This window comes from Labrus bergylta, chromosome 10, assembly GCF_963930695.1.
Source record: "Labrus bergylta chromosome 10, fLabBer1.1, whole genome shotgun sequence".
In the NCBI taxonomy this organism is placed as follows: domain Eukaryota; kingdom Metazoa; phylum Chordata; class Actinopteri; order Labriformes; family Labridae; genus Labrus; species Labrus bergylta.
In genome coordinates this window covers 12,092,372-12,112,765 of record NC_089204.1, presented here as the reverse complement: position 1 = coordinate 12,112,765, position 20,394 = coordinate 12,092,372, and the positions used below count along the sequence as shown (strand labels likewise).

The 20,394-nt window shown below is 38.7% G+C and overlaps 1 protein-coding gene across 1 annotated transcript; it reads left to right on the top strand.

The window, feature by feature from the left end:
- Positions 1 to 5: 5 nt before the first annotated feature.
- LOC110000398 (high-affinity choline transporter 1) lies at positions 6 to 19,591 on the top strand. Its single transcript, XM_020655660.3, has 8 exons — positions 6 to 189; positions 1,021 to 1,134; positions 5,548 to 5,703; positions 8,156 to 8,304; positions 10,860 to 11,003; positions 15,764 to 15,917; positions 16,027 to 16,244; positions 16,376 to 19,591. Exons 1-8 carry the CDS (start codon positions 6 to 8, stop codon positions 16,925 to 16,927), a joined length of 1,671 nt encoding a protein of 556 aa, XP_020511316.1. The 3' UTR covers positions 16,928 to 19,591.
- Positions 19,592 to 20,394: the final 803 nt, after the last annotated feature.

The following is a 20,394-nucleotide window of genomic DNA, read 5'->3' as shown; positions in this document are numbered from 1 at the left end:
TCACCATGGCTCTCAACATCCCCGGCGTGGCCGTGATGATCTTCTTCTACCTGCTGGTCCTCGGGATCGGAATCTGGGCTTCCATCAAGTCCAAAAGGGAGGCCAAGAAGGGCCAGGGGGATAAGACGGAGATGGCGCTGCTGGGCAACCGGGGCATCAACCTGGTGGTCGGCATCTTCACCATGACAGGCGAGTAGCTGGAGCAGGAACAACAACGTGGAGTCGCCTTGTTGTTTTATTGTTTCCTGAAAACGATACAGCGCGTCTGGTGTATCATATTAAAAGGTGGTCTCCGTGACCCTAAATCTCTATGCGCGCATACGAAGCGTTTTATTTTGACACCATTAAATATGTTTCTCCTGCTGGGTCTCAAATCCGTATTGTTCACAAAAGGAGGAAAGAAAAAAAAAACGATCATTTTATTATTATTTTTTTTTATCACAGCGATCTAACGAGCACTAATAATAATAATAATAATAAATAAATAAAAAACCGTAAAGCAACTAAGAATGATATGAATCTTTTATTTTATTTTTTATTTGACCGATAGAAGAAAAAATCATGAAGGATTTTGAGGAGGATTAAAAACCGGAATCATGTCTTAAAACATCTTTTTCATATCGCGAAGCAAAAACAATAGAAAGTGAAAGAACAGAGAAAAGGGGAACCTTGTACCGTTAAAACGAGCTGAGTCACATTCAGTAGCAGAAAACTGGGTCAGTGCATATTTATAAATCTCTTCTTTATCCTCTTGCATGTCCACATATTTATATTTATGAAAACGACCAAATCCCTCGTTTCGGTTTTATGTGACGAACAACTGTCAGGACAAGAATGTTTTAATGTAATCGCTGGTCATTAAATTTACAGTAAATTCCTATTCAATTTTAATGTCCTATTAAAGATACAGTAGAGACTGGTTGATCTCTGTTACCAAGTTACCCACATGTGCAGAAATAGCCTAGCTACTGTCCTTTGCATGTGTCATATCTTTGTGATGTGTGTGCATGTGTGTTACAGCTACATGGGTTGGAGGTGGATTCATTGTGGGCACAGCAGAGGCAGTGTACAACCCCTCCATGGGACTGATCTGGGCCGTGATGCCAATCGCAGCAACCATGTGTTTCATTATTGGTGAGAATTTCCTTTTAAAGTCCTGTTACAGGAAGAGGCAGAGCGGTGCACCTCAGGGTCACTGGTTTCATTTTCACTAGATTAAGAAAAAAGTGTTAAGCCATACTAGTGGGCCCCTCAGACTGTAAGGCCTGTTACACACACCACACTGGAGGGGTGAAACATAGACAGAACACTTGTTACTCTTTAGATTCATATAATACTGGGACAAACGTAGAAAAGGTTTCTTCGCAAGCCTTTACTTTTTTTTCTTTAACAACACACACTTAACTGTCTGATCGGGCCGTTGAAGAATCCTTGTTTTGTGTTTTGCATGTACACATCTTAAGCTGGTTTCAAGAAACCTGAATATGAGACCAAGAATGCTCTGATTGACAGTAGGATACGGTGGCATATAAACACCATCTCCAGGTTTGAGGAAGGGTCTCTGTTGGTACAGAAAATAGTTCTGAGATGGTGAGAAGTCAACACACAGCTTAACCCAGACCAACAGAAACCTGCATAATGTGATGATCATAACCACTGGGATACAAATCATCATCATGACCAATGTACACATCTTATCCTTATTAAGATAAAAGACATTCTCACTGATATCTCACAATATTTGTTTTTTAGGTCTTCACATCAGTACAGTGGTTGCCATAAAACATTGTGAAACTCAATGGGAAATTGAGGATAACTTTTTAAAATCACAAGCAAAAATTCTCACAAAGATGTATAGTTTTATTCTAAATAAAACATGCTCGCATACTAAGATGAAAACTTGAATATTATGCAATATCTTTCCATGTCACATGCAGAAACAAGTCTTACAATTGGATGTTTGCTTGTTACTCAGCAAAGATAAAAGATGGAACATAAGAATAACATTTACTAACATTTGCAGGTTAATTGGAATTGATGTTGCTTCTCTCTGGGAAACTGATAGCAGACCAGCAGGGAAAGAAGGACCAACTAAACCTCAAACAATTTATATGCTGTATATTTTTTTTATCAGTGTTATATGTAAGATCAGAACTAGATAACTGCACAAGTCTAGAGTTTAAAAAGACCCATGAGATGGGCACCTTTTTCAACCTTACATAAAGAAACTAATCCATTCAGCTAACAAAAGGGAATTTTACATCAGCATCCACAGTCCCCTAATCTTCACTGACAAAATGCAGTTGTGCAATGTTTTTTTTTTATGTCAGAATTAATCATTTTAGATGGAATCGACAAACCACCAATCTGATCAGTATTCACTTGACTTCACTTACATGAATGAAGGAACTACACACAACCTTTTATCAGAGATATTATGTATTCAGGGAAACAGTCAGAAACCAAAAGCTTGCACATAATGACATTTCATACAACATATTAGGAAATCAAAGAGTCCTAAAAAAAACAAGACAACCGTGGATTAGGCAAACAATCGCCCACAGTCAGCACCAGTGCGTCCTTCTTGAATATCAGAGGTGTCTTAAACATAACAAGGTCTCACCTCATGAGGACCTTAGAGCACCCACTTCTCTCATTTTAATGCATTCCAATTGTGAAAGAGTCTGTGAGGCCTCTCAGATTAACCATAGACTTGTCTCTTGGCATTCAATCAGAAATTAAGAATGATTGTCCTATATGAGAAAAGGATAGCCTCTTGATATGCTTTCTTATCGCTTCCTTTTACTGGGAAGTCAAGCTACTTCGTGCCTAAAGTGATTAGACTCCCCTTTTCATGAGGTTTCCTGAGGATTTAGTAAATCAAACAGTTAAGTAGAGGGAGAATAAACAGATTAAAACCAAGACGTTTTCCCTTAGCAATCCATCCTTTATTTGTTGAAGTGTATCACACACTAACAAAGTCCTAGTGTACAGAAAAAAAGTGTCCAGCGAACTCACTTGAGGACGGATTTTCTTTCTCGATTAAGAAACATTCAGGTTATTTGACTCACTTTAATCAACTGAGACACAAACGGTTACAAAACTTCCCTCACTCTACCCTTGACCGGAGATTAGCAGAGAAAAAGCAACATTCCGCTTGCTCATGAAAATCCCATGGGAAAAGAAAGATTTATCCTCTTAAACCCTGATGAATTTACGCGGACACAAATACAGCCTCTAAAGTAGCCATGGAAAGAAAGTGAGGGGGGGAAGACAAATCTTTTGACCCATTTTTTAAAAAAGAATGATGTTAATTGTTTATCACCTGTGTTAATGAATTAAGAACAGGTAAGAATATTGTTTCCTTCCAGGATGTCTTCATGCACTCTAACAAAAGATATATTTATCGTCATTGTTTGATGAAAAATGATCCAACATGCCTGTCTTGTATTTTATCAAGAATTCAATTCTGGAAAATAAAGATATAAGGGCTTTCATGTCTATTTATTGGGTATTGGTTGGTTTCGACTGTTGAGGCTTTTACAGATGAAGTCATCAAAAAACTTACCTTATTTCTGTGGTGGGACCTCGAACGTAATGATCCCCCACGTTGTAGCAGTCCGTCAATGGCGTAGTCAACAGGGACGGACTTGTAACGCCCCTAAGCGCCACTTGTGGAAACTAAATAAACTAACTAAATCCACTTGTGGAAATACAGAACAGTGGACATAGCAATTCTGACATCATTATTCTCTCTGTGGTCCAGATTTTTATAGCCTTTGATGTTTTCCACAGCCATCTTCTTCTTTTTTTTTTTTTTTCCAAGGCTGACCATATTTGGATAAGAGGGTAGATTCATTTTGCTTTGCCTATATCCTGTTAACAACATTTCAATCACAGCAAGCCACACCCTAAAGTATGCCCTGCTCTATCAACTGGTTACTTTAAATGGGACCAACATTTACAAAATCAACATCAAGCTTTATTGTATCTTCATCTATTTGTAATACACTTTACAAAAAGTGAAATATCCCCCCCAAAATATGATCTTTGTTATTTTTATGGCACTCTGATGTCTTCCACCGGTTTGCTGACTTAAAATCACAGTAGGCATGTAACTGCTTACTATGCTAATTTTGTACTATGACTGTCACTATCTTGGTATTTTATGGCACTAGGAGTGACAATACTTGGAAGATAGTGGATACCCATTGCTACATCACTATCCTGGTTGACAATTTACTGTGGTCAAGCCTTGTTAATCATAATAAGCTATGACCGGCTTTATGGGCTACTTAACTCTGAATGGGATTCTTCATTTATTAAGTGATAATTGGTGATGTGTTAAAGAAGACTTAATAGTAGAGATCAAGTCCACAAACTCAAAAGGAAGTTTATAGGTACCTAAATAAAAAGTGAATCTTAGAGCTGCTCAACTTCAACCTCTATTATTAAGAAAACCAGTCCTCCATGTTTCATCATCATTACAGTTTCTAATGTTAATATTAGACTGATCAGTCTATTATCACACTTAGCTGTTACTGCTAATACTACACATACTTTTAACATAATTACTGACATTCAGGCATTGTAGCTTTAAATCAATCGTATTCATTGTTGCAACAAAGTTTCAGCAGATTGTTGGTCATCATGAGTCTGGTTCTGCTCGAGGTTTCTGCCTCTTAAAGGGAGTTTGTTCTTGCCACTGTAACTGTAAAATGTTGCTTAGTGGTCTTGATGGATAAATGTTTTAACTTTGTAGATAATATGACAAAGAGTAAGGTCTTTTATTCGCTTTATTGTAAAAAGTCTTGAGATAACATTTCTTATGAATGGTTGCTATACAAATAAAGAGTGATTGCTTTATGGATTGATTATGAGGTTATAAATGAAGTGAGAAATAGGTCAGGTTTCCATTGAGTCAAACCTCTTTTTTAAACAGTTGAGTTGTGCTTAGCTGGCCATCTGAAGGATACAGATTTAAGGCACTTTGGCACTGGCTTACGCTTAGAACCAATTTGGGAAGATCACCTTCTTATAACCAGACAATTAATAGGCTTTTTTAAAACTTAATTTCACAGATTTAAATAAAAGTAATGTGTTTTTTTTTCTCACTGTGCAAAAGCTTATATTCTGACCTGTTAAACAGATGAAATACAAAATGAATGTGGGAAGATTATCCAGACATAAACATTTATTTCATTTTTGTCTTTTTTTCTTATGGAATCTGGAATATCTTCTCTTTATATGAAGATCTGATAGGCTGATCACTTCTTATTCTGTCTCATTCTCAAACCCAAAATCGTTCGTCTCATTTTATCTGAAGGACTAAACTAAAGGGGTCATTCAAGCAGAACGTTGGATTAATAAATCAAGAATGCTTTCCAATTGTGTTGTTAAGAGTTAAAAAGCTGGACAGTCACACCAGTATTACTGTTGTATAATTCAAAAACTGAATCTTGGCTACAATGCCTCTCACACGTCAAAAAAGACAAATCATCTAAACCTTGCTTTTTTTTTTTTTTTCCTCTTCCTTCCTTCCTTGAGGTGGTCTGTTCTTCGCCGAGCCGATGAGAGACAACAAATATGTGACCATGATGGATCCTTTCCAGATCAAATATGGAAAAGTACCGACGGCGGCTCTCTCGCTGGCTTCGCTCATATCAGAGATTATGTGGGTGACGGGAACACTCATAGGATTAGGTAAGAATGTCTCTGTGTGGGTGTGATGCATCTGATAGTCGTACGTTGATTCTGGCAGCGGAGCAGCTGTTGGTCCTAGCCATTCGCTTAGGTGTTGAGTGAAATACAAGCCTTTGTCTGATTGTGCAGTTGGTCGGAAATAACTCCCATCAATGGAACAAGACCTTAAGTCACACCAGTTACCACAGGAGCAATGTGTCAGTGATGTGTTTGTAAATAAATAAAAGCAGCATTGCATTAATTAAATAAGGGAAAGATAATGCAACTGAATTGTTCATTTGATGTTTTCACTAATCAGTTAGCCGCTGCATTCAACAAGTCAAGATGCCTTAACATAGTTTGGTCACCATAAAGAGACCGGTTATTTCCCAATGTAAATTATCAAGCTCAATACATTTTGTGTCAATATTTATTCAAACTATTTTCAGTTAAAAGGTTTCTAAAGTTTCTAAAGGACATCTCAAAAATCCACATTGACATCAAAATTCCAGTAATGTGTACTAAACTGTAAACACACACACTACTGATATTTGTCCTTCTTACATCCATGAGTTCTTCATGAGAATGATTTTCCACCTTTAATTTGGATTACTTCCTGTAACATTTCCTAAAATGTGGAATCATTCACAATACACTCTCAAGATTGACACTCTTTGTTTCTCTCGGACAAATTAAGACAATGAAGTCAAACCACTTTACGACAGTGTCTGAGAATCATCCTGTCTCTGTTGTTTGATTTGTGCTCTTTTTTGTTACTCGACATCATTGTAAATGAGGGAAAGCTCAATGATTATTGAGGCTTTAATAAAGGTTTGAAATGAAATGAAAGATTTAAAACTGATTTTGAAGTCTTTTCCTGTCTTTGTAAAGCACTAAACCATCTAACACCAAGCTTCTTTGCTACTCATGCCTTGAAGAACACTGTGATTATCTGCAGCTGTTTTTGGCAGGCGAAGAAAAAAAACATGGATTTAGTCATTAAAGTCCAAAATCTATGTGGAACACCACCTGTAGATTGGAGGGAAGTCAGTTCAATGTGTTCTTTGAAAGAAGATTAATACATTTCCATTCTCTTTAGCCTTTAAACAGATATCACTTTTCTTATAGAGGCTTTTTTAAAGTTTGTGTCAAACTTAGGCATTACTGTACTTCATTTAAGGGATGTATTTAAGAAGCCAAATGAATCAGTGTATTCTGTGCACTCTTATTTGAATTTGTTTTGATTATTAAGTTATTTTTCTTTTCCATACAACATTATGTATCCTGCATTTTCTTGATTTTACCTATATTGTTATTTTATGTTTCACTTTTTATTGAATCATTTAATTAAGACACATAAAGAATCATTGTATAGTTTAAGATTAGGATAGGATAGGATAGTACTTTATTGAGGGGAAATTCGGGCGTTACAGCAGCACAGACAAGTAAGGTCATACAAAATACACATTCAACAGAATAGATTAGAATTCTTCAAGGATTCTTAATCTCATTGATTTTTTTTTCAAATAGATAAAAAACAATTGTCTCTGCTGAACAATATAAATTCCTGCTACAAGAAATTAAAGGAGCAATATGTAACTCTAACACCTAGCATTTAAACGGGTGTTGCAGTCCAAATTCAAAACGTTGGAGAAGGCTGTCTCCCACCGCCACCTCCTCCCTAGAGTCGATGCGCACACTGGTTGCCATGACGCAGACACTGAAGCTTCAGTGTTTAGCCAGCTCTGCGTCAGTCTTGAAACCTTTCTGCATCCTCTTTCCATCTCATTAGAAATATGTGAAGTGCTTTTAGGCCGGGTAGAATCAGTTACATCAACCAGCTCGCTTTGTCCAGGCAAACCGAGAGGCGTCCAAAACAGACCATTCCGGACCAGAATCGATACTTAGAAGTTGGACATGCTGTCTGCAGCTTTGTTAAAAAGAAGCCAGCTGTCCAACATAGCATGTTTCCATAATGTCTGATGATATAGAAGTGTCATTACATTACTTCGATAGATATCTTACATATTGGTCCTTTAAAAGTTGCATTGACCATATCAGGTGAATTTTGTTTTTTAAGCCTTCCCTTGCTCGTAGAAGAGGTAGTAAGGATATTATAAACAAATTTTGTCTTTGTATTCTGTGTTAATTCCTTCCTTAAGTATTCACTCTACCTTAATTAGTTTAGTTATATAAAACAAGAACTGGTTTCTGTATTGATGCCTAAATAAGACAGAAGTTTTTCCCCGTTAGGGTTTTTTAAACTTCTAAATTACAAACAAATCAAACATAGAATACTAACCTTATCAACCTTAATGATGCAGTTTAAAATAACTTTGTCCAGAAAGTAAAACTCAGTTAATCATTGTAATCTCTGGAGTGTTGGTCTTAATAACGTGGATGTGATGAAAAGTGTCTGAAATGGGTCATTGAATTGAGTGTATTAAAAAAAAGTATGTATTTACATGAACAGGTGTAACCATGAGTGTGATCCTGGATTTGTCCTACACTGTAAGCATCTGGATTTCTGCTGCTGTGGCCATTACATATACTCTAATGGGAGGCCTCTACTCTGTAGCCTACACAGACATCATACAGCTCATCCTCATCTTCATCAGCCTGGTGAGTTTTTTTGCTTTTCCAGTTTCCTTGTGTTTTTGCTGTTTGTCTTGGGTTCATGGGTTTGTAAAATACTTTAAAGAAATAGTTAAGCATTTGAAGGCATAAGCCATTTTGCTTGCTTTCAGAGAATTACTTTTTAAAAACATCAACACCACTCTCATGTTTTTGTGTTATGCACAGAGCTCGGAACTGGAGGAGGTTAGCCAACATTAGCACAGAGACTGCTAACAGTAGCATGACTGGCCTTTTAAAGTTTGAAAGTAGACCCACGAACTCTTAAAATGTGATCAAAATCATTTATGTTGGTTGTTTGAATAGAAAAGGCAACATTTGGGTCTGTGCTAGAACTATTTCTTGGGACAGTTTTTTCACTCTCCCTGTACATCAGTGTATCCGTGTTCTCTGCTGGATACCTGGCAATTCTCTGAACCGTGACAAAGGGAGTCACAGCAGCCAGCTGACGTTCATCTACAAATAGAAACAACACACAACAACTTCCTGTCAAGCCACTGTTCCTGTTGTCCGTTTGTGTACAGAGTAAACAAGACGCATGCTAGCTACAGTAGCTGCTTTCATCTGCTTCCAATCTTCATGCCAAGCTAGGCTAACTGCCTCTTGAGCCCTGCCGAACTGTGTAACTCTTTTAAAAAATAAAACATAACTCTATACATCAAGCCTTATTTGGCCTTATTTGGCTGGTTTGATAATTAACAAAAACTCGTCAGCCTACTTTGTGGCTGATTTCAGCTAATTAAATGTAAATATTGCAGTATACTGAGAATAACAGAGTCAGTCATTGACTTCATGACTTGATTCACTAGTGCTGTACTGTGAGATTAGGCTTTAGCAATTACCTTTGCCATTTAATTTCCCCTAATGCAGTGGCCACTGTTAAGCAAATTTAGCTCTATGTTAACACAAAGAGTCTTATTTATCTTCTCCCTTAATTCTTGGAAATAAAGCATAAAGGCTATGTCTTTCAATGTTTTACTATTCCTCTTTTAGATTTCCATTAAGGAAATGTAAACATTTGTTAGCTGTTGAAAGAAGATGTCGTTCATTCTGAACAATCTGTAAAAGTTAAACCTAAGTTAAAACTCTGTTATTTAGCCATCGTGTGCCCTGATGATTTCATCTTTAGGTGTCCAGGAAAAGTCTTAGATGGTGCGCCGCTGGCTCAGTGGTTAGCATGTGTCATCCAAACACATGCCAATCAGGTGAACTGTAAACTCATGTGCGAATGTGAGTGTGGCTGTCTGTCTTTTTTTAATTTAACGCTGAACAATATGGCAATCTCTGTATGTTTATCTGCATTCCTGAGAATCTTAAATCTGTACAGGTCACTGAATGAAAATAGAAACATGAACTCTTTAAAAAATAAACAGAATATGTGTATGAGAAGTTGATGTAGGCTCTTGGTTTCAAAAGTAAAGCCGATGCAGAAGTGCCCTAAGCCTGCTTTTAATTTCAATCGCCAGCATAGGGCACTCTGTTTGCTCAAACACTTCTGATTGTGTTGAAGTCTAGCAGAAAAAATGATGTTTCTTACTTGATTTATTGCCTCTGTTAACATTTTGTTATGAGTTTTGGTTTCAATTAATAGTTGGAAGTCTACTCTATAGAATGGCTTTCTGTTTAGGGCCCTATTCAGAGTAAAAACCAACATTAGGCAGGTTATGCTCACTGGCCTAGCTACCTATGGGGAAGAAATGTAAACAGGGATATTGATGTAGCATTACATATCCACTCTATTCAAATTGTCATCACTTCTGGTGCCAAAAAAGCAAAATAGTGACAGCAAAATGCTTAACTTTAAAAAGGTAGTCAGCAAACCAATGGATGACATCCCAGTGATAATATCCAGGTGGCGATCCCATTAGAGCCCATTTTAGAATGACCCTTTTTCTGCATTCTTAAAACCTGGTAAAAATGGTTTTGGTCTCTCTAGGTAATTTCCTTATTGGTAAAAACTGTAAAAGTTTTATAACTCATCCGTTTTGGTTAGATAAAGTTTAAGAGTTCTGCATAGTTGGATGATTTGCCTGGCAGGCTGACGAATTTGTAGCTGCTTGCCAGGAGTTAGGCTTAACTTTAGCGCTGTTGATCCTAAACTGTAGGCGTTGTTCGCTTTTTTTTTTCATCGTTTCAAATATGCTAACCAGATATCAAGCAACATGGTTGAGTTCAGCATCCAGGAAATTCACTGGACCCACATAAGCTCCACATCATTGCCTGCTTCTAGGTTGGCGGCAAGTAAGTTGGAGTTAGCATTTCCAATATGGTGACCGCCATTGTTGGGCTATGTGAGATCTCTACAGAAACCAACGGGTGACATCACTGATAATACATCCATATTTTATACAGTCTTTGGTAATATCCAATTCGTATACACAGTCTATATGATGAACTCAAAAAGGATGCCACGTAGGACCACCAATAAGAAGTAGGGCCCATGAAACATGAGTTGAGGAACATTTTTCCTTTGTTGTTGGTCAGGAAGGCTCGTTGTTGTAGTACTGTAGCAGTGTGCTTACAGGTAATACTTTTTTTCTTAGTGGCTGTGTGTACCATTCGCCATGATGGGTCCTGCTGTAGTGGACATCACAGAGACAGCTTTCAACTCCACCGTTGGGTCTCCGTGGGTTGGTACATTGGAGGCGGACAGAGTCTGGAGATGGATCGATAACTTTCTACTTCTGGTAAGTCTGGAGGGGTTCTTTGTTTAAGGTGAAGTTTGGTCAAGGACTCCTACAAGGATGTCCTCTGCCTCACTGTTTTATTAAATCATGGACGGCGGATCAAGTTACAGGTTTGGACTGGACACGATCCAACTGTGAGTTTGGAAGTCGTGCATTTACCACGATATGGCTTGTGCAACGAAGTGGACTGCACTGCAGGTGTTATACAAACATTCGCCTTCGGTTTCATGTTTGCATAGCACCTGCAGAAATGAGAGTCCCTCCACTTTTGCAGCTAGATAAGGTTCCTTTATAACTTTATTAACTGGCAGTTGAGAAAAGCTGTTAATAATGACAGTCTGTAAAGAGGTCTAACTAAATCTTTTAATAGGCTTTGGTGCAGCGGGTTAATGGACTTTATCTCGCAGCATTCCTGAGAGTTTGTCTGGAGGTAGAGGTTTTAGGGTGAGGGATAAATGAGCAGCTGCAGCTCCATTAAGTGTCTCCATTTGGGTAAGTTGTTTTGTTAAAATGATATCCTTTACAATGTTTAAGTCTAACCACAGATCAAAACATATTTTTCTCCCCTGCTGCATAGATTTAACAAAATGCCACCGGTTTCCTCGTCATGACTCAGTTTAATCCAACCAAAAATGGCAGCAAAGATGGATAAGAGATTTTCCTTCACTGGTACTTTTATGTAATATGACTCCCAGGGTAATTTTGGTTGAAAACTCAACGAGTTTCATAGTTTCTGCCAAAGCAGCATTACAGCTCTTTGTCTCCTGTCCTATCTGTCTTTGCCTCAGACTCCACATTGAAACTCTTTCTCCTCTTTGACATGCACTAAATGTGGCCTGAAGGCACACAACGTGACTTAGAGTAACTTAGGTGAGCATAACTCAAGATCAAATAGAATCTTTACACATCTTATGCTGGATGAAAAATATCCTTATTTAGACATGTAGTCTATCTCTAGTCTTAGTGCGGGGATAAAAGCTCCCCTTCAGAGGGTAACCTTGAGAATTGGCTGGCACAACTCACTGTATGCTGCTTTTTTTTCCAGTTTTCCTCAATGTAGCTTTAGGATATGCTAACGGATAAGACATTGAGGTCTGCTAAGAGGTCTTTTGATCACAGGATGGCTCGTTTTCCATTCTGTCAGCAAGAAAGGACATGTATTCACCCTAGTCTGACTAAAATGACCACAACTTCCTAACAATTTTGGGGTGGTTGCATAAAATGTGTCAGATATAATTAGTCAGCATCCGAGAAGGAAGTTACTTCAAGTCACCTTTTTCTCTATAAACCGAACCGAGCAGTGTTAAAGCCTCGACCTTACCAAAGTGTGACTGTTTACAATGTTAACCACATGTCACAAATGTGTCACAAAAATTCTTCTTTTTCCCCGAGCACTGTGATGAGGCTTTGCCTCAATGGTGGCAGAGCAATATTTAACACATTCTGTGCCACCAGCATGTAAGGCTGTGTCGATACATTATAATAATTTCAAGTACTTCCAAAATACTTTTTGGCAACACTTTAAAATGATGGTCACAATATTCACCATTAACTAGTTGCTTGTTAGCATGCTAATTAGTAGCATACTGGCTGCTCATTAGTCATTATTTGCACTTATTAGTAGGGCCAGACAATTGATGGAGTTTCAATTTCAATTATGATTTTGGCTTCCAACAGTCATGAAAACAAGTCTCATCGAGATGGAACGATTACTCTGCCGCAATGTTAAGCTCATTTTGAACATGGTTTTTGTCATGTTCGGTAAATGTTTAAAAGTGTTTGCTGTTATATTTTGGCCACAACAGTACTCCACAACTACCTCAAAATCTTTTCACTTCCTGCTGTCTTCCAGTGCAGACACTTTTCTTCTTGCTCTCTGCTTTCCTTACATTCTTTTGCTGATATCCTATTTTTTCTGAACCTAATTTAATTGATAGCCGGTCCTGGACATTTACAAATCATCAGGACTGTATTTTTTTAAAGATACAGGAGGTCTTTAGCCATATTTAAAAAAAAATTGGACCTTTGCATCGCTACACGACTGAGGCCTGACAAGAGCACAAGCAGTACTTTGAAACGCAGTACACAGCTTAAGCTAATCAGCAACAAGATGCCACCCTTCTCCAAGGATGATTACCACAAACTTCTTCAGAAAATTGTAGTGTTGAAGACAAAGATGAATGGCCTAGAAGTGAATGTGGAAGTGAAAGGACTGTGCGGGAATGACACCACATTACCACTTACTCAGAATAGTGGACAATAGCAAGCTAAACTTAAACACCATGACACAATTTAATCAAATCAACCTTCAAAACCTGGAGGACATTATACAACAATTAAATTCCTCTTCCTGCTGTCTTGATATTCTGCAAACAGGTTTTTTCAAAAAGGTTTCCCAAGTCATGGCTCCAGATCTGTTACGAATTGTAAACATGTCTCTTCTATTAGGTGTCTTCCCACAGGCCCTGAAAACAGCAGTCATCAAGCCACTATTAAAAAAGAACAATCTAGATAAGCTAGTTCGACACAGTTGACTACAATATATTTGTTATGATAAGGCGTTAGGAGGATTCACTTCAGTGTCTTTAGCGGTAGGTGTGGTTGGTAGGAGGAGAAGCAGGGTCAGTACTGATAACACACCTGAGGGGGGGGGGGGGGGGGGGGGGGGGGTGGCTCTGTCTCTGTAACCTTCATTAGCAGCACCTGCAGAGGAGCCGAGGGAAATTGGCTTCGAGTCGAAGAGACGCCACGAGGACGCAGACACCTGAGAGACTGAATCTGAAGTAACATTTGTTTTTGTTTCAACACTTCACGGGTGCTTTTTACACATGAACTAAACTGATATGAAAGAGAGGGCTGGCGGAGGAGATTGTACCCTAAGTGGATCGGGCTGTTCGAGTGAGCTGGTCGCAGCACGTACAAGGATCTTTGGGATGAGTCACCTACACGCACCCCTCAAACAGATAGGACAGTTGCACACGCATTCAGATAAGGCAGGATACACATTCTCGTTTATGCAACACGTAAGGAGAGGCATTAAGTTACAGGCTCACTGGCCTTAGCATAGGCGCAAGGATAGCATTTAGCTGTGGGGTTGTGTGTAGCTCGTAACAATATTACTCGACCGACTGGAAAACTTTCTGGCACAGCACTAAACTGGTTTGAATCCTACTTAAAGGACAGGGACTTCTTTGTGTCTATAGGTAACTTCAAATCTGACCAAACAAAAATTACTTGTGGGGTTCCCCAAGGTTCCATCCTGGGTCTACGAACTACGCAGATGACGCACAAATATATATTACAATGTCGCCATGCAACCATGGTCCCGTAAAAGCACTGGGTACATGCATAGAGCAAATCAATGAGTGGATGTGCAAACATTTACCAGTTAAACAAAAAATTCCAGTTAAACGAAGACATAACTGAGGTTGTTGTTTTTGGAGAAAAGGAGGAGCGATTAAGAGTCAGCACGCAGCTTCAGTCAGTAAGACTGAAAACCATAGACCAGGCAAGAAGTCTGGGTGTAGTGATGGAAATTTTAAAAGCCACATTAAGACAATTACAAAGACAGCCTACTATCACCAGAAGAACATATCAAGAATTAGAGGACTGATGTCCCAGCAGGACCTGGAAAAACTTGTCCATGATTTTATCTTCAGTCGTCTTGATTACTGTAACAGTGTCTTTACAGGTCTGCCTAAAAAAATCAGTCAGACAACCGCAGCTGATCCAGAACGCTGCTGCTAGAGTCCTCACCAAAACCAAGAAAATGGATAGACTTTAAAATCCTGCTGCTGGTTTATAAAGCGCTTAATGGTTGAGGGCCAAAATACATTAGTGACCTCCTGATTAATTACAAACCATCCAGAACGCTCAGGTCGTCTGGGACAGGTCTGCTCTCTGTCCCCAGTGTCAGAACCAAACATGGAGAAGCGGCGTTCAGTTTCTATGTTCCTTCTATTTGGAACAAACTCCCAGAAAACTGCAGGTCTGCTGAAACTCTCAGTCACACCTGCCTTTAATTAAACAGCTTGAATAAGATTTTAAACTTTTACTCTGCACTGTAATTATTATTTTTTTTTAAGTCTTTTAATTTCTTTACTTTTATTTTTTTATTTAAATTAATTTCATTTTCATTATTTTTATTTGAACATATTTTCAGATTAAATAATTTCAGTGATTTTTAAATTTTCTATTTTAAAGTTTGTTTTTTCCTCTCTCGCACTTTAAATTGCCTTGTTGTTGAAATGTGCTTTATAAATAAACTTGCCTTGCCTTCACTTATTGCTTATGTTTCAGGTGTTTCAAGTGTTCAGAATGTTAGTTTGTTCAATGAATTCATGTGATCCATATTTTGTTAAATTGTGTTAAATTATTATTATTAATGAGTAATGGTGATTAATATTTGTTATCTCAATATCAATCAAAATAATCGGGATTAGAATGTTTTCAAGCAGCCCTGTTTATTTGTAGCTTATTCTACATTTCCCTCCTAATCACTGCATATTTGTAGTAACTAGAAATAGAAGAAATATCACACTCGAGGTCATGCTATTGTACAGAATATGAACTTTGCTACTTTTGGTAATAAGAGCACCTGTGGCGGACTGATACATTTGGTTAAAAGATCCAGTATTGTAAAACTGCACTCATGGACGGCCACTCAAATTACCTGTTCAGGATTAACTCTTACATCAAATACATTCTGATATGCGTACCTCTATTTTTACATCTTGTGTCTCTCTTTGTCTGTTTTCAAGGGTTTGGGAAATTTGGGTCTTCAGAATTTCCACCAGAGGACGCTGTCAGCCTCCTCCTCGTCTACAGCCAAGATCACCTGCTTCGCTGCCGCGTTCATCGTTCCAACGTTAGGAATCCCTCCTATACTGCTCGGTGCAGTGGCTGCATCAACAAGTACGATTCAGGGATTTGTATTCTCTCACTTCTCTGCTTGTTCGTTTGTGTGTTACATGTTGTAATCTTTCTACTCACATGTTCATCACACTCTCATCATGTTTCTCAGACTGGAACTTGACCTCTTATGGTCCTGCGTCTCCGATTGAACGTGGGGAGATGGGGCTCATCCTACCCATCGTCTTGCAGCACCTTACCCCAACCTACATCTCCATTATTGGTATTGGGGCGGTGGCTGCTGCTGTCATGTCATCCACTGACTCGGCCTTGCTGTCTGCAGCCTCCATCTTCACCTCCAACATATATAGGAACATCATCAGGACACAGGTGAGGACTGTGAGACAGTGAGGGGAGTTTTAGTCCAGAAAATTCAGAGAGAAAATAAGAGCAACAACAGGAATTCAGGAAAGTAATTGGAAAAAAAGAAAAACCTTGTTTTTCATCTTCCTCCCCTTCAGGCATCAGAGCGCGAGATCCAGTGGGTGATCAGGATCTCGATCGTGGTTGTGGGCTTGGCTGGTACGTCCCTCACCTTCCTGGATAACAGCGTCCTGATGATCTGGATGCTTCGTTCGGACCTCACCTACACTTTAATGCTCCCACAGATCGTCTGCGTCCTCTTCTTCAAGGTCTCCAACGGTTACGGAGCTGTCCTGGGCTGCGTGGTTGGCATGCTTTTGCGGGTGCTGTGCGGGGAGCCGCTGCTTCAGATTCCCCCCGTGCTCAAATTCCCAGGATGCACTCTGGTAAACGGCGTTTACATCCAGCGCTCTCCAATCAGGACCATCTGCATGCTGTCAGCCGTGGTGTCCATCTTGTTGTTCTCCTACCTGTCGTCTGTGCTCTTCAACAAAGGCCTGATTCCTGAGAAATGGGATGTCTTTAACGTTAAAGCTCAGTATTCGACACAACCGCAAGATGAGGCCAAATATGAAACTAAGGAGGAGAACTTAAAGGAACTCAGTGAGAACAATGACGTGTGTGAACCGATGTTAGAATCGACATGCTGAGGAATATTATTGAAATTCATTTTTAATCAGTACAGACTTCAAGAACAAATGTATTTAATGTGTTAAACATACTTTTAATAACACAGAATATTTTGAATTTTTGTATAATTTTATACATAGCATAAATGGGGGGAAAAAAACATCACACCGTGGATGATATTATTTTTATTATTATCTTATGAAGTATTATTTTATAATGAAGTTAATATTATTTTATAGGAAACCATAAAGGAAACCTGTGATGAAGGTCATATCTTCTTAAAGAAGAGCTACGCAGCTATCTAATGTACACGTTTCAATGTTGGCTTACTATAACCTCGGTACGCAGGGTCCAGCTTAGTATGTTGGAGAAATAATTTAATTTAATATTGGCAGACACATAGCAAAAGGAGTCAGACAGCGATCACAAGCAATAAACAACCACGACTCTTCTACCACCCGTCTTCTTTTTTCGGCTAATCCCAAACCGGGTAGTGATTCATAACTGCTCCCGTGTGCTCTGGATGTTTCTCTTGTTCCCCAACAAGTCGAACGCACAAAGAATAAATACCAGGAAAGCAACGTGTAGACCTCCTGATCCAATGCCTGATCCACCTTGACTGGATTTTACTGGAGAGGAGGAGCAGCAGCCCTACCTTGTGCTCGCTATCACAGAATCTCTGAGGCTGAGTCCAGATGTCACAGAGAGGAAGCTCACTTTGGAATGTCTTCAAAAAAAAAAAACAGTTCAAGGCCGATAAGATTATCCATCCAACCTCTTACGGACAAATTATGCAAGAACAGGTATCTTTGAAGATTTTGTACCTCGTCTGCAATTCACTACCTCACCAAAGAGTAAAGGAAGTCCAAGATTTACTTACTCACTCTCTTTTTTTTTTCTCCTGCTTTGGTGTTTTTTTTTGGTTCTGCCACGATGTCTTGTCGATAAAGTGGTTGCATTGTGGGCTTTTTTGTTTTTTTGCCTGAAAGCTGTGTAACAACATCAGCTCGACCTAAGTTTGGGAACAGAGAGGCAATGAAAGACAGCATCATTCTCTTGATAATTAGTGGTCATAGCATATGAATGAATCTAAAGCTGTGCTGAAGGTGAAAGTAGTAACAGCATGTTGCTCTCAAGGTGATCTCAGATTTGACCACACACCACTCTGTGCTTCAGAATCTCCAAACAAAAGGTTTGTCATGCGATTAGCCTGGCATGACAAAGTGATTTCTTCTGCAGTAACAACGCCCCTGAATGATTGAGGAAAAACTTTTATTTGCCTTTGTTAATCTCCGGTTGAAAATATGATGATGAAATTGGTTAATCTAAAAATGTTAAAGGTTTCAATGACAGTAAAAAAAAAAAAAAAAGAAAAAAAAAAGACAACTTGAGGAATTATGTTTTAAAAAGTATCAAAATGAATGTGCATATAAATGTTATGTAATGAAATCCTTCACTTGTATGAGTCCTCACAACTATTTAGGACTCCATATGTGTCCTACGAGCTTCTGATGACACGTTAAAAAAAACCCACCCTCTGCCTGATAAGTCAACATGGGACTGTGTGGCATGCCAGGACAATGACAGATGTCCAAGACCGTCCCCTCCCCCCACCGTCCCCCCAACCCTCCTCTCTCCCTTCCCCTTGATGTCTGCGTAAATCTAAGTCAAACAACAATATATCAGCGGTGTCTTATATAAGGTGACATCTAGCTCCTGATTTGTCTGTGTGCCAACAGCTCCGGTGGAACAATCATCCCACATGACAGACTGAGATAAAGGTCTTCTATAAAAAGACTACAAAAGCGAGTGTCCCTCTTATTGCTCTGGCTGCTTCCTGTGTCCTCTGTTTGATGGTGACGTTATAATATTAGCATGCAGTGCCGGGGAGAGAAGGTGTAGTGATAATCATTTTGGATCAACGTATCAGTCGGCTTTTACTTTTTAATCATCCACAAAATACAAAAGAGGTTACTCACTGACCTTGAATTAATTTGTTCTTTTGCAACATAGATTAGGTTTTCTTTTGTTTCGTCTGGATGAATCTGTCAACATTTCCTTAATGTTTCTTTGCAACAGAATCCATGTTTAAGGGCAAACTTCCACAATGAGTCTCTACTAAAGTTGCACCTGAATATGAGGTTTAGTGTTTTTATGAACGTTGAATTACAAGTGTCTTGACCCGACAGGGTTTAAACAGAAACATAGGAATGTAACAATCAGCGACGGCGAAGTTAATGCAGTGCAAACAAAACAAAAAAAATCAGTGTCGTTAAAAGTGTGTGGCCAATGGGAAAGTATGCATTCTAAAACGCAAAAAAAAAAAAAAAAAACGATAGTAGGGTTACTAAACGCACGACCTGCATGACCAGAAGTCATTTGTGAATTTGTGATGATACACAAGATGTTATTTTTGAACAGAACATGTAAAATTTGTCAAGCTTTTCTGAACCTGGAGTTCTGCACTTGTATTTGTTGTGAAAAAAAGAAGAGAAGAAACAAGGATTGTAAATTGAGAGAGGATTTCACTTTGAGTGATGAGAATTTGCTGTGAAGGGGGATAAACTACGAAAAGACACTTTGAGGGCTTAATCCAATTGGCTCCTGCTATGAGTTTATACATTTACATATTAAAGCTGATTTTCTGTGGTTCTTGAAAACACTGAAATAAAAATTTCATTTCATTTCTTTTATGTGATCTCACACTCCTCCCCCCCCCCCCCAGCAGAATATCTTTAAAATGTAATAGTCACTGAAGCAGTGCTGGACTGTGCAGGTGATGAAGCGGCTGAACAATCATAAGGATGGATGTAGTGACACCTGCTGGTCAACTGGGACATTACATATTATAGTGTTTTTTGACCAAATAGTTCTGGTGACTTTTTGAAGAGAAACTATCCACTAGGTAATTCCACAAATAATATCACACACAATGGGGACTTTCTTCTGTCTGTCTCGATTTGCATCGCCATGATGCTGGGAGAGTACCTACTCTGAAGCAGGAGCAAACAATGTTCCTCTTAACGGGGTTCTTGGAACTAAAATTGTTTATAGTTCAGTTCTTAGAAATATGAAGAAGTTCATGTAGTCCCAAAACACCTAAAGTTAGTTATCTGACACATTCAAATGGGTAATATCAACTTCTATTCCTATTTTAATTCATTTAAAAAAAAAGGTCCAAGTGTCCAACCACTGCAGAAACCAGAGAAACAGTTTTGTATAAATCCTATTAACAAATAATTATAAATTAAGAGCACAGCAGTGTTGTTAACAAAATTCACTCTTTAAGAAATGGTCCTTGTTAGGAATCTTACCTCGATTTTGTAGGGGTTGAGGATCTTCACTTCGAGTCAGCTATCCTGCTTCCTCTGACAGTCACCTCATTAGAAGTTAAATAGCATCCTGTTAGTCAGTGCTCCACTCCTCAACACTCTTATATATGTCTGGTCATGTAAAGTATGCCGGCTGAAGTATTTAAACAGTTTGT